The sequence below is a fragment of the Pomacea canaliculata genome, linkage group LG9, assembly GCF_003073045.1.
Source record: "Pomacea canaliculata isolate SZHN2017 linkage group LG9, ASM307304v1, whole genome shotgun sequence".
Taxonomy (NCBI): domain Eukaryota; kingdom Metazoa; phylum Mollusca; class Gastropoda; order Architaenioglossa; family Ampullariidae; genus Pomacea; species Pomacea canaliculata.
The window spans coordinates 5,470,289-5,485,362 of NC_037598.1; the positions used below are offsets into that span (position 1 = coordinate 5,470,289).

Below are 15,074 nucleotides of genomic sequence, written 5' to 3' on the forward strand. Positions count from 1 at the left end.
TGATTAACTCATTCTTTTGATAATTTTTCTGGCATAAACTCAACATTAAGCCCAGTTCTCAGAAACTTCAGTTCTGAACTTTGACAATGTCTCCTTATTTTGAGATTACCAAGTTTGCGGCTAAAATCGACAAGAATGTGTGTCGAGAAATTTCTAACAAAAAGAAGAGCTGCCATCGTTGTTGTTTTTTTTTTTCTTTTTTTAAAGAAAGACCGATTCATTTCCACGGCTACTTAGAGTTCTGAATGTTAAAAATGAATTATTAAACAAGGGAGAAAAAAGTTTAGCCGCAAGAACAAAGAAGCTTGATGATGAAAGATTTCCGAGAGGTCACTGCAGGGTTTTTTGTTCCCTAACTGAAAATAAAGGATTGTTTACACGCCTGAAACCTGTTCCTGGAGGGTGTAGAAACTTTTCTTCCACACCATTGACATCCACTTCTCCCCCGAGAAAATACTTTCGCAGGATTAGCAAACTTATTTTGTGAAAACATCAAATTTAAATCGGTTTGTAGAGTTTAAAGATTTTCTGTCACTGCTAAGGTCAGAAAGAAAACATTATTTTAAAAATTTATTAACATTAAAAATTGCTGGGGATGTCAGTATGTTTGAACATTGGAACACCACAATGAGATCATGACAATCACACAAGAATACTCAGACACAGACACAGACTTTGTGAGTTTTTATTGTCCATGACATTATCATGCGTGTACAATGACCGATGTTCCTACTGGGTAGGTGGAGGGAGGAAGAGGGGCAATAAAAGGGTATCATCACATTGCACTGGTAGGATGATCATGAACTACGATGTTGCTGATGGAGGTGTTGTTAAGGTCAAGCGATGGTAGGTATTCATATTAGTTCTTACAACAGGCCTTACATCACAAAGCGGTTATAACAGATCCGTTGTGTTGTTTACAGAAAAGTATATTCACCATGTGCAACACTGACCCACTAATGACCACGAACGAAACACTTGTAAATGAATAATTAATTATTGTGATGAATTATAATTAATAATTAATTAATTCCAGTGTCGGTGATAAAGCGGAATTGAATATTTCAGGTACAAAAATTTTAAAGTGACATGATTTTCTTCTCTCAAAAAAGCATAAAATGAACAAACAAGCAGGATCACATACAAGTATGTATCAATCCATGGAATGTTCTGGTTGTGTGAGATAAAAACCTGACATACCTAACACGATATCTATCATCAATATCTAACACGGACTTAATAAATTAGAATCTATCAAATGAATTAACAAAGGTGTTAAAACTGTGAGGTGAACAGCAATGAGAAAACATAGTGTTTACCAGGGAAGAAATACTAAATAATAAATAAAGCTGGACACAAACAAGTAATGGCATAGTAGCATTGCAGGTCCCACAGACGCACGTCCTTTATTTTCGCCGTACATGTATACAATAATATATATATATATCAAGTCCAGGCCTATTTCCTGTTGTAGATATATATATACTCCATGCTAAGCCTACAGTTTATTATGAAATATAACAACACAAAAAAACAAGAAACAAGTCATTTTTGAAAATGTTCTCTAGGCAGGCACACATCTGAAGGAAGAGACAAAGGGTTGCAGTCGAGAAGCTAGTTTCTGTTTTTATACAAAAGCACTCACAACACGTTTCATCTGGTGTGGCATCTGCCACTGGACCAGACACCTGCGGTGTGGAATGGAATACTTGTACATAGCGAACTTGTGTACAGGGGTCAGTGAGCCGAGAGATGCAGCGTCCAGCGGTTTGCTTCATGGCCTCGCCGCCCACCTCCTCATTAGTTTCTTTGTTAATTAGTTTTAAACAGCCAGACGAGGACATGCCAGAGATTCACTCGCAAAGAACCATCGTAGCAACACCATCATCAATCTTTGTCTACGTCAGCACTCGGGGTGGGCACTCAAAGACCTACCCAGAAGAGAAAAGAAACCTACCCCACTGTCTATTCCGGGTGCGCTTTTCTCCTTTGTCCTTAAAAGTTTGTAAACAGGAAGAATGGAGACATGAAGCTCTGCCCCAGCCACACCCATCTCCAGTTCCAAGACAAGAAGAGGGAGAGGAGCAAGTTCAGTTCGCCTACCTGAGAAACCTTTGTGGATGTGAGGGCTACAGACGCTACCTGCGCGTAGCCATGACGACAAACTGCTGCACACGTGCACCTCGCCGACTGACTGGCCCTTGTAAATTGAACGTGACACATGACACAGCTGTCAAGATACGTGACACAACACGGCTGTCAAGACACGTGACAACACAGCTGTCTTTACAGTGTTGTGAAAACACTTGATACGTACACAGGCGCGAACACACACACACAGACAGACACGCACGCACGCAGTAGTTGTGACACACCTGTTCTTACACAATGATGAAAGTGTGAAATCTCGAGTGGTACAGCAGCCAAACGGGGTGGAGGGTAGTATACGGGTGGGCACAGATGGAAGATGGAGGTGCCAGACTGCACAACCATCAATGCCCCATCCCTGTATTTCACCGACATAAATATACAGCACCCTACTCCCACCCACTCCCTCCCAATAAAAAAGAACAAACAAATTCTAAAACACTTGTCCCCTCTTTCTCTATTCACTTATAATTCTTCATTTCCTTTTTGCAAAGAGGATTAATTAAGGGAAAAATGTGTAATCAGCTTTCTTTCTATGAATATTTTATTGATATAAGTTATTTAGATAAAGTCACAACTAGTCTGAGACACTGGTTGGCATCAGTCCGTGAACTGTTCACTACACGAAACTTTGAGACTAAGGTGGTTAAAAGGTCGTAGAGCCCTCCAGTACAGTAGTGTTTGACGATGGAACCAGAATTCTAAAAGATCAGGGTCTTGATTTCCGAAAATAATATTTTTTTGTAATATTAAAGAAAGATCGCTCGTAGCTTTGGAGTCCTAACCATCTTCCATTGGCCTTGCAGTCCCAGAATTTCCTATTGTGATTGACCCATCGTGTTCAGAGCTGTTTAGAAGGAGTTCCGATGACAAAAGTAGTATTTTAAGTCAATTTTATTTAAGCTTTAAAACGAGATTAACACAATCTTCAATCAAGACCACGAGGGTCAGAAATCATAACGAGTGTTGTGTTTACTTTAAAGTATTTTTATGGTGAATATAAAACTGTGCCCCGACAATGAAATCGTATTCAGTAAAGTAAATTGAGACCAAAGCAGTCTTTACAGAACATTTCTATCTATACTTCTCTTCCTGGTCTTTTCCTGGTAATTTTATACCATTCCAAAATATCATTTTTCAGTAATATTAAAAATGTGAAGGTAAGAGAAGGATACAGGTGTACAGTCACGACTGCTGCATTTGCATAACAGGTAAGACCAAGAACTGCACATCATGCATAACGAAGACAAAAGCATTCATTCTTCCAGAAATGTCAATGTAAATATTGCGAGAGGTTTCTTCCCCAAACATGTTTAAAATGAGCATCAAAGGCCAACATCATATTGCGCCGCATTTGACACAGCCTTTACGTCCAACGTAGTAATCACGTTGTCACGGACTGCACACCAGTGTGACACAGCCCTCAGGTCAAACATAGTAATAACTCAGTCACAGACTACACAGCGATTCAAGTAACCAGCAGGGTGCACTCCCAGGGGGGGTTAGCTACCAGCATCTAACGGTAAAGTGTGTGAAGGGAGGTCATTCACCTGCACCCTGGCAGCCCCACACCCAGAACTGATGTCCACCCGACCCTCCTCGACAAGTCATCACAGATACAGGCCTTGCTTGATTGATTTCCGTTTTATTCAATCGGAAGTTCAAGACTCTTTAAAAAAAAAATTACAAGCAATAAGAACGATTATCAACAGGTATATACACAGAAACATCACGGAGAAATGTTCGTACACTGTGACATGTGACGGCTTCACTGAGTGTTCAGTGTACAAGATCGTACTTTCTTGTACATCGTATGGATTCACAACATTGTAGATGTAACAAATCTTATACAAAATTGGTCGAACACACGTACGCGCACACACATTCACACGCGAGCGCACACTCGCATGGGTAAACAATTTATTCGTTGCCGGCATCAAAGGAGGTTTGTGGGTTCGTCCGGTCTTCAAAGCAGGACAGCTTCACAAACACTCACAGTGTACATTGGTTTCTTGACTGTTTTCAAACTTACCTAAAACCATTCACAGTCACAAAACAAAGAAGAATGAACATTTTTGTAACTTCCTTAATGGCACAATGAACATACAGCGGCATTATTGTTGTTATGTTTGGTTACTACGGGAACCACGTGTTGGTCTATTCTGAGTAAGTAGCCACAGGTATAGTATGTAAGTATTTATTAATGACTCGTTCAGTATTTTTAAAATTAAACTTTTATAAAATAAGTTCTAGAAAATGGATGGCGTTCTCTCTACTCACAGTTACTAAAAGGTTAAAAGACAAAATAATCAAAGAAGAATGTGAGAAAAAACGAATCGAAAATGAAGAAAATTGGTTTGCAAACCACTTGAACAGGAAGGAAAAAAATTGACAAAAAGGACGAGGGGAAAAAAAAGATAGATGGATAGAAAGAGCAAACAGTCGGCCAACTAATATTCGACCGGCTCTGGCATTTGAAGAAGATGTCAAAGACATTTTGCGCTCTGTCAGCCACGTGACCTGAACAGCGTGAAGGAAAACAAGAACTAGCATCGGAATGTGGAAAACAGGGAAGTGTAAAGACTTTGTATTAACAAAAGAAAGCAAAAACATTTGACTGTAGTTTTCATCTTGTTTGAAGAACTTTTAAGAAACCTCTGAGAGAGAATACTTTCCTGCAGCACCAGTTAAAATGTTTACAAAAACAATCTTACAAAGTGATTCAAGATTACTTTCAAGCAAAAGTAAAGAGTATTAGCCAGACGTCTGGACGAAATTCAATACCTGTTTGATGTTGTGAAGAAAGTACAAAGAAATATTCACACCTGTCTAGAACTGTATACTATAAAGCAGACATAGAAACATCAGGTGATTGTCTCATAACATTACACTCAAGAAGCGAAGCCACAACGATGCTTGTTGACAAATACAATAAATCATTCATTCTGTCGGATGTTTCTGAGCACAAAAACTGTATCAGACATTTTAGACTAGGCTTTGTGCCAAGGCAAAGTAGAAAAATCCTTTGTTACATACCAACATCAGCATGTGGAGCGATTCACTACATAAATACACATTTTTCATATTATCCACACACAAAAATCAAACAAAACATCAGATGGCAGAAACGACAGAATTTCGGACAAATTACTTTGGCACGGAGCCAATAAATTTCTAAGAAAATGGACACATTGTCGATCAAACTCAATGATTATTTTTTTTTTTAAGAGATGCGAATATATTCATGCTTTTTTTGTCAGTACTTGTGCGAAAACGACCAGATTGTTTATTTTTGACCACGACACGAGATGAAAGCAGGCAGCTGCTACAGCAACAGAAGTGGAAGCATTGACAAAGAGGTTGTCAACCAAGTGGCGATGTTGCAGCTGTCGGCGATGACTCATACACATCACAAGAATTCGTGAGAGAAATTTAAATATTGGAGACTAACTGCAGGGCACAGAGGGTAGCCAAGAGAAAGCGGTGTAAATATTTTTGTTTATGGAAAGGAAGAAAATATGTTCGTCATAGGAACGAACAATGTAAACATACGCACAACACGCATACATACGGATCCGAATTATTATTATTATTATTATTATTATTATTATTATTATTATTATTAAAAACAGCTAATGTCAAGAATTTGGAAAAAATAAAAATATTCTTTCTCCTTCTCCAATCAATCTTAAATGTGTTAAAAATTTTTAAAAAATTTCCCATCACTTTTCCCTCAAAGCCTCAAAATGAGGCATAAAAATACATTCAAAAATACATTTAAAAATTCATCTTTTTTAACCCTCGTGCATTTAGAATTTCTGCTATCACACAGTAAAGATTTGTACAAGTGTGGCCTTTAACTTTCTGGATACACATTCCTCATTCCTACAGAGTAGTTTTCAGTAACAGTTTGTCTCAAGAAAACAATTTCCAGTCTTGGAGACAGGTAAAACACCAACAGCGGAAGTACTCCTTGTTGGTTGTTGACACTCTTGATGTCCACCCCGTCTTCAAAGAAGACCTGGAAATGTATCCAACGGACCTAAGGAATATCTACAATGAAACTTGTTCGCTCTTAAGCCCTCGTATACTAAGTTTACAGAGTTGTTGTTATGTCTATATTTGAGTTGGTGTGACACAATAAAGAACCGAGTTGCTGTAACACGAAAATGAATTGTACTTTTTATAAAAACCAGATAGAGGTTATCAGTGTAATGAACTCTCGGCAAACGAAATTCAGAAAGTTTGATGAAGACAAAAAGTCCTTGCTTAGATGGCATGAAATTAGGTTCATGCAATCAGACTGGGTTCTAGGCTTTGTCAAGAAATCCCATCAGTGATTAATGACAAAAAACACAACGAGCTCCAACCAAAAAGAAAGAACCAATAAAAGAAAGGAAGGATAAAACGGAGGAAAGAGAGATGACGGGAGAAGATGGAGAAGACAGACAACCCTCAGTGTGGATTCGAACCCACGATTGAAGGGAGGGTACAAAGGAAGCGTCCAATGTGACATTATGCAATAGTTGCTTTTATGACAGAACTAAAATAACTGCTTGAGAGAGAGAGAGAGACAGAGAGAGATGGGAGAGAGAGATGGGAGGAGGGAGGTGTCTCCTTTTTGCAAGAAAGAGTGGCGAACAAAGGGGAGACAAAAATAAACTGAAAAAAAGGAAAATCTGAAAAAGTAGGGGTGGGATGTCAAAATGTCGCATAGACCGCCGGGTGGGATACCCGACTGCCACAGTGGCACGCCCTTGCAACTGAGAGTGTGCGAAAAAGGTGAGACACACCTACTATGGATATTAGTTTCGAGTGAATTCTGCAGCCTCCTCCCTCCCCTTCCCCGCATCCACCCCCGCACCCGACTTTAAAGAAAGAAGCAGTCGCCTGGGCAGCAAATGTCAAAACTTTCCTGGAGTTGGATTTTGATTTCTCTTCCTACTGTCTCCAGCGGTCCCTTTATCTTCCACGCCCTGCATCACTCGTGCAAAAACCTCTCGCAGTCGGCGAATCAATCCAATGAAGCAGAGAAGGAAAACAAGCTCGTGCACGAAGACACAACACCTTGCATTGCTGCTTGGTGTGGATGTAACCCTCGGTTAAGCTTCTTCACCTTTGCAAACTTATAATTTCCTTGTTAGCGGCTTCAAAGCAGCCGGCATGAAGCACAAGAGAAAAAAAAAACAAAAACGGTTGTCCACTTTCGTCTTTGAGTGTCATTGATGTCAGTTATCTAGAATAACCGGTGGCTGTCTTGTCTGTGTAGCTAATGGTTTGGCTGTACAGAGGGTAGCTAAAGACTGTTGTGCATCTTCAATGTTAGTGACACAAACTCACAGATAACCATGGTTTCTCAAAACTGACCATTGTGAAACTTTTTGAGTTACTCTTCACTAGTTTGTCTTTTTATAAAAAAAGAAGGAACAGTTACACTAAAATAGCAATAATAAAAAAGACACAAGAAATAAATATTTTTTTGAAAAAATAATTCGAAACAAAAAATTTGTATCATTATAACCTCGTTCCCTCACAAGGGTTAAATCAAATTTTGTTATTTTTACATTTTAAGTTAGTTATTTGTTCTATTTTAAGCACAGCTGGTGTTGGTTTTGTTAATAAATGCAAACAAGTCTCCATGCTCGCTAATTGTGAGCTAAATACTCTTGAAGATGATATCTCAAGCTCCCATAAAATGTTTCGTTTGAGAGTAGGGACATTTCTATAGAACAAAACATCTTTTTCGTTATCTAAATGTTTACAAAGGCATGTCTAATTCAGACTTCTTCCTTTTTCTTTCTCTCTCTTCGCAGACTTCTATTTCGTTGTCAGTTTGAAATGTTATGATGTGTGATTGACTATTTACGAATGGAGAAGAAAACCATGAATATTCATGCATGAATGCAAATCACAAATCAAGCAAGAAACGAGTTCGTGACCACGTACATTACAACCAATGATGCACTTTCTGAATTCGAGTTCAAGTCAGGGTCAGAGGTCGCCGCTACGACGAGTTTCTGATGTCACTTCCTCAAATATTACAGATTATCTTCGCTTGACTGCAGAGTACACTTTCATATCCGGTCAAACATTTCTCAGTCCTGGACCTTTTTGTCAATTATTTGAGATAATTTTTTCACAGACAGAAAATACTGTCATCAGTTTTACAGAACAGGCGGTGAAAAGTTGTTTCCTGTCCTGAAAACATTGTATGATGGAGTTACCTGTGGTGTAGGACACGTGTTATTCACGTTTTTGCCAAGTCTGTTGAATGTTTCATATCCTGTCAAATGCTTCTCCATCCTCCAGGATATCCTGCGGGATACATTTCTCATCCTGCACTAGAAGGTTCACGATTCGTGACTTGTATTACTTATTGCAGCCTCTTATATCTACTAGTCTTGAGGTAAGCGGTGATGGACTTATAACTGGAGTAGAAAAATTTACTACGAAAAGACAAAGATTAACTTTTACAATGCATTTAGTTCAGACACACGAACACATAGTCATGTTCACTCACATCATCTCTCAAAGTCTGCCACACACACACACACACAGTCAGTCAGAAAGTGTGATCGTTCATAATTATTATTTAGTGAGTAATAAAATTTTTGCTTTAAAAATTTTTTTAAAATCAGATCTTAATGTCTTATTGAAAACGGAATAGCCAGATTGAGGTCTTGTTCCTCCTACAACAACAAAAATTGAAATAGTTTTCAGAAAAAATAACAAAATACTGCGCTACCAATTTATGTATTAAACTTTCTGTTTACTATTCTGTTTCATTCATCCAGATGCAACTTATTAATAAAATAACGGTCCATTGTTTCCCATTGCTGTCTAAACACCACTAAAATTAAACAGAGGTGTCCCAAGGAACCAGACTGACATCTGCTTAGACTTTGGATTGAAAAGGACAACCAAAAAACTTATCTCTGCCTTAAGGTGCTTTTTGCTCCCCCAACCCGAACTTACAGAAGTTGTGAAAACAAATATTTGACGATGCTGTTCACTGTACAAGCTTTCCAGACAATGAATGTTTGGAGGGAGAAGAAATAATGTTCACTATAACAAAGCATCTCGCCACAACATCTGATCATCAAACAACAAGTAGACTCTGCTCCTACTGTGCATGCTACTGGGTGTGGCTGTTTGGATGCTGAAACATCAACAAAAACAAATTCAGATCCATCATACACGATACAGTTACTTGGTGTCGGAGACAGCTGACCATCATGGCGCCAGTGGACGTGCAGTGCGTTGCTAGAAACAGATCGTCCTCATGGAGGTCTGAGAACAGTTTTCAATGAACAACGAGTACCCTGACAGGTACTTCTTTAAACGGCTGCATCATACATACACGTGTTCACACGTCGACATAAATACACATGTTTACACATATAAACATTTACACATACACCTTTAACAAAAAAATGCACACTCGCACACGCACTTTCTCTCCCCACCCCACCCAAGGGAAGGTGTACGAAGTTGATGGCAGCAGCATCGTGCGTGTTCAAATCTTCCCGGAAATGACGTCACCACTAGACTGCAGGTACAGCTCGGGCGGACAGGCACTTGCACGGAGGAAAAGAAGCTTCTCTCGATTTCTCGGCGAGTCACTTCTCTTTGTCAATACAACATCACGCTTCTTTTGTCGCTACTTTTTCTCTATGTGACCTTTGAACCCTTATGTCTGCCCGGTTTTTGCAAAATATTTTCCCCATTTATTGCTGCAAACGGTTGCCCACTGTGTGGGCAGTTGCTTCTTTTTTGGGGTGGCGGGTGGCGGAGGTTGAGGGAGACCGTGTTGACCTCCATGCTACCTCTGGATGAATCAAGAAAGTGCACGATTCTGTTATTTTTGTTGGTCGTGGTTGAAATACCTTTTGATGTGAAAATGTCAGATTCTGGCATAACTACTCTCGCTCTCGAACCCTTCCCACAGCAACAATTATACTTTTTTTTTAAAAAAAGAGTAATAAATAGTAAATGAGCAGACATCACGGAAGAATCGGCAGATGTTCTTGTTTAAAACCACACTCGTCAGCAGCCAGCTGTCCAGCCAGAAAGCTGGTTAAGACTAACCCTGAAAAGTCAACCCGGGGGCTTGAGCAAAACCATGCAGGCTCTGTCTACATGACTCTAGCCTCCACTCCAGCTGTCTGTACCACTCACAGCTGTGTCTACCTCTGTCGATGTTTCCGTCTACATCACTCGCTGCTCCACAACACTGTTGTTCACATCACTCCAGGATCCAGACATCTGTCTACAGCACTGTCGGCTTCACGCAGGCTCTGTCTACAATACTCTGTCTACACCGCCCAGGCTCCACCATGTCTGTCTACATCGCTGCAGGATTCACTGATGCCTGTGTCTACGTCTGTCTACAGCGATGCCAGGCTGTCTCTGTCGGTCTCAAGGTCTGTGGCCCCGCTGTACCCGTTCTCTGCTGGACGTTCAGTCGTATGTGCTCGGAAGATGGCGCTGCAAAGAAAGTAAGCAAGCGTGACATCATTGACAAAAGTTACTACAGAGAGAGAGAGAGACAGAGAGAGAGCAGGCGAGACAGACCAATTCAGGAACTAAGTGTGTTTGCAAGAGAAGTAATCAAGAAAAAGTAATTGTGAAAACTAATGAAGTACAAAAAATAATGTAAAAAACGAAAGCAAGAACAGTAAATAAAACAGAAGAACAACATAAAAATCGAGAAAGAAGGAGAGAAACTAGAGGAATCTAGAAGAAAAGGCGAGAAATATAAATAAAGAAAAGGGAAATTTGACTAAAACAAAACAAGCATAAAGGAAGAAATAAACAAAAAAAAAAAAAACCAAACAAGCAAACAAACAAACAAACAAAACAACAACACACGGGAAAAAAAAATAAAGAAACTTCGTATACTTTGCTTTTAAGTAAAATTCTTTGAAAATACTAAAGTATTAAGTTGTCCAACATTTTAATTACAGGAGATAGCTGGTTACAAAGGCAAAAGGAACCAAGACGGCGACATGATGAGAATCATCCTGCCAGCAGTCCAGTAATACAAGTAATACAAGATGGAAGGATAGGTGCAATATGCGTTTAGTATTCGGTCAACATCATCAAGTTACTTGACGAGCAGTCTCACCGCGCTTTACTAAAATCATTTCTTTTTACTCTTCCTCTCCTCTCAAAATATTTTCCCTAATTTTGCCCTTTCATTTTTTTTTTTCTCACCGCAGTCTTTCTTCCCTTGCCTTGTCTTCTTTTCTCTACTTTCCCTCCTTACTTTCTGCAGCCTACAGGGTTTCTATCTCTACCGCCTTCCTCCCTCTTCGTTTCAAGCCATGCTACCCATTCCTTCCCGACCCCGCTCCCCCCGCCATCCCCGCTTCTTCCCTTTTCCAGCTTCCTTCTTCGTCCGCCCGTCCATCGTCAGTGCGCCTCGTTTAACTCTCGACAGAGCTGCCTTTCACCGCAGATTGAGTCAAGCTCCGGGGGTCCATTACCAGGACGTCAGTTCGCCGTCAGACAGCCGGACACACCGAGAGCACTGGTGATGGAACTGACCCCGGTCTCTCGGCCAGTGTCCCGCCACTGACGCACCAAGACTTGTCGTCAACTGAGTATGGCAACGACGGAGGTGAGCCGCCAGCCACGCGGGAAGCAGCTGCACGAGATGGCGCGAGATGGAACGAGATGGCGCGAGATGACGCGGTGGTCGGCCGGCGACCTCCGGATGCAGCTCGTTTCTTGGGTAAAAGGGTTAAAATCGGGGTGGAGAAAGGTCAGGACAGGTAAGGGTGTCAATAAAAGAGAGAGAGAGACTCTGTGTGTGTGTTCGTTGAATATCCACGTTGGACTCTCGAGAAACATTGAGTGACAGGTTCAGTTCCGCCCTTCCACAACCTTTCAAGCGTAGTCGCCGCCATCCAACGACCTCGTCTGTGAAGAACATCTGTCTGGCGACGACGGCGAGGACCGGCTGACTGCAACATCGATCGTCGAGGGTCTCACACGGGGCGCACCTTCCAGTCTGTCAGCAACCCGACTTTGTAACGAACACGATTTTTCTGTTTCTTCTTTTAATACCAGCCCACGCATCTCGTTTTGCCCAGGACAGGTATTGACCGAGCGAATATAGCAAGTCTCTCACCTGTGATGTACGTCAGGTCAGAAACAGGGTTTCACTCTGCAATACTTCTAATAGACAGCATCGTATTTTCTTACCCCCTTCCTCTCCCAAACCCCCTTAACCCTTCCTTTGTCTTTGATGTTCTCATTTTCAGTCATATTATCAGTCAGAGGTGCGAGGAAATAATGTACCCGTATTTCGGATTGATCGGAACTGGGCTGCTAGAACATTCCTCGTCTTTTCCGGACATAAAAACTAAAATTATTTTCACGAGACTAATCAATGCCTGTTGCTAAGGAGAAGATGAATATGATAATGTGACCCCCATACCCCCAGGTATCACAAAAACACAGAAGTCTGCCACCTTCCACTAATAAAGCTTCAAAAGTTACTGATGCCAACCTGCAACTATCAGACTATTTAATAAATAAATACATTTACCCGCCTGCCTGTCTGACCTTTATTTTAACTTTGTTTTGTCATTCGCATCACAATCACATTTTGCCTCCCTTGCGAATATTCTCATTGATCTCTCTTTGATAACATCTGACGATTGTTCTGGCCTGTCATAAGCTTTATTAGCAATAAATAAATAAAAATTCTTCTCAACATTGCTTCATACACGATATAATAAATAAATATAAATGTTTTAGTTTCCGCACTTTAGTGATATCGGGTGCTGACTGCCAGAAATGGAAACGATGCCCCAGAGAAATAAAAAGGCAAAGGTCTTGATGAAGACAACACACACCCGAGGAGAGCTAGGTAGAGGTAACAGAAGCATTTCCTGTTTCTCTGAAGAGCATTGCGCATCTTAACTGCGCAATACGAGATACCCGAGCAGAGATACCCGAGCCAGCTTCGATTTGTTGAAGATGTTGTCATGGCCGACGCACCGTAACAGTGCGAGGTAACAATAAAAAAAACCTCTGACAGCAGCCTGAAGATATCTGGATATTTAATTTATAAAGGTTTCTTCGAGCTGAGCTCTACATCATCCTGCTGAGGAAGTCTCTACACCTGATTTATGCGTGGGTAAGGGAGAGTACTGTCACCTGACTTCCGCCAAGATTTTATTGGAGCTCGAAAACATTCTCAAGCTTCAACGAGTACGCAAAGGTCTGCCTACTGTTGGATCTTGGCTTTGCGGTGTACTTCTCTGTTTTGTGGGTGGTCTGTACCTCGTTTTGACTGGGGACACAAGCTACCCGAGGCAGCTGCGGGTCACGTGACATGTACCCAGTTTAGAGGGAAATAAACGCGCTTAATAAACGTTCAAACACAATGACACTGACTTTATTCGAGAAAGGAATCGAACAGCTGAATAGAAGGGAGGGGCATCATAAAACCACCATATAATAAGTAACAAATGATGAGATATATATAGAATGTATATAAAATAGAATATATATACCTTTGTATATACATATACATTTGCAATCGTCGTTTTCTTCGCCCCATACCTGCTGAGGTCAAGGCAAAGGACGCTGCGCTGGGTCAATACGTGGAGAGCCATCCACAGTGCACCCGGAGTAGAAGACAAGCCAGAAGTGCGGCGAGTACCCCTCCACCCCTTTATCCTTCACTTCCCCCACTCAAATACCAAAGTTGAAGCGTTTGTGGCAGACAGGAAAGCACTGGCATCCACTGGATAGAAAATGTTGTAAGCTGAAGTATGGAATAGAAAATGTCCTTTTGTACCTGACAAAGCTCCCACCTCAAGGCCCATTGTGGGACTTAGTATAATCTGTCCTGTGAAGTTCATTATTTGGTTTGTAGTTTTCTTTCTCATCTTTTTTACCCACCCAGAGATTAAGAGGTTTGTTCTTTTTGCCCCAGCCTTTGATTCGAATTTTATCCGGAATTTTTATTTTTAATTCACTCATTGAAACAATGCCATGTGTCATTCAGCTAGCGGATTTCCATAAGATGTGTCAGATTTGACCTTTCAACTTTTGTGTTATTACAATTTTGTCCGGCTTCATCTAAACCCACTGATTATTTTACTTGTATAATTTTCCGTTTGGAGGGAGGAGGGGAGCGGATTTCCTCTTTCTTTTCTCTCTCTGAAACCCGTCGCTTGTATCTGTATTCACAGATCTTTTCGCCAAGTGTACATTCTTCAAGCTCCCAGTTACGGTTTGTTATTTCAAATATTTCAAGGGTTTTATTATGTATAAAAAAAACTTAACACACACAGAAATATGAGAAGAAACAATGTCAGTTCATCTGAAGCAATCATACAATCCTAGAAACATCCCACAATCAAACCAACCCGCAACCATTCAATGTTCTCATCCATCCAGTTCCTTCACCAAGACTGCATACACAGGTCTGTACACGGGACCGGAAACACCATGGAGGTAAGAAATCCCCAGAAGGAGGCTTGGGTCTGGATGCCGCAGGGATTGTGCTGTTACTTAATGAAGTAATGCAACTGTCTGAAACATGAATGAATGAGTCTGTTTGGCGGATGTGGATAGGTTATGGTATTATTTTGTGCTTTTATATCGAGCTGACCCCAACTGCCATCTGGGATAAATAAAATTTATCTAAATCCAGCTTGGTATGCCTCTGGCTTGTTGGACAGGTCACGGTCTGGTCATGCTTATTTTATTGTCACTTGTTCACATTGTAAACCTTGTAACCAGAACTTACTTTGCATTGATATCTTTTATAAATAGTGACTGAGCACATTTCCCATGTTTAATTTGCCGATTGCGACTCATTAAGTTGGTCATTGTCAGAGTCACGGTGTGTACACGTGACTGGTCATGTTTTCACTTGTTACCAAAGTTTGACCTGCCGAGCG

At 40.7% G+C, this 15,074-nt stretch overlaps 1 protein-coding gene across 5 annotated transcripts in view; it reads right to left on the reverse strand.

The window, feature by feature from the left end:
• Window positions 1-669: 669 nt before the first annotated feature.
• Window positions 670-15,074, reverse strand: part of LOC112571818 (metabotropic glutamate receptor-like) — a 100,716-nt gene continuing 86,311 nt past the window's right edge. For all 5 annotated transcript variants that reach the window (XM_025251125.1, XM_025251123.1, XM_025251124.1 and 2 more), the window contains one exon: window positions 670-10,635. In XM_025251125.1, the coding sequence (XP_025106910.1) occupies window positions 10,526-10,635 (110 nt within the window). In that variant the 3' untranslated portion in view covers window positions 670-10,525. The remainder of the gene's footprint in view (window positions 10,636-15,074) is intronic.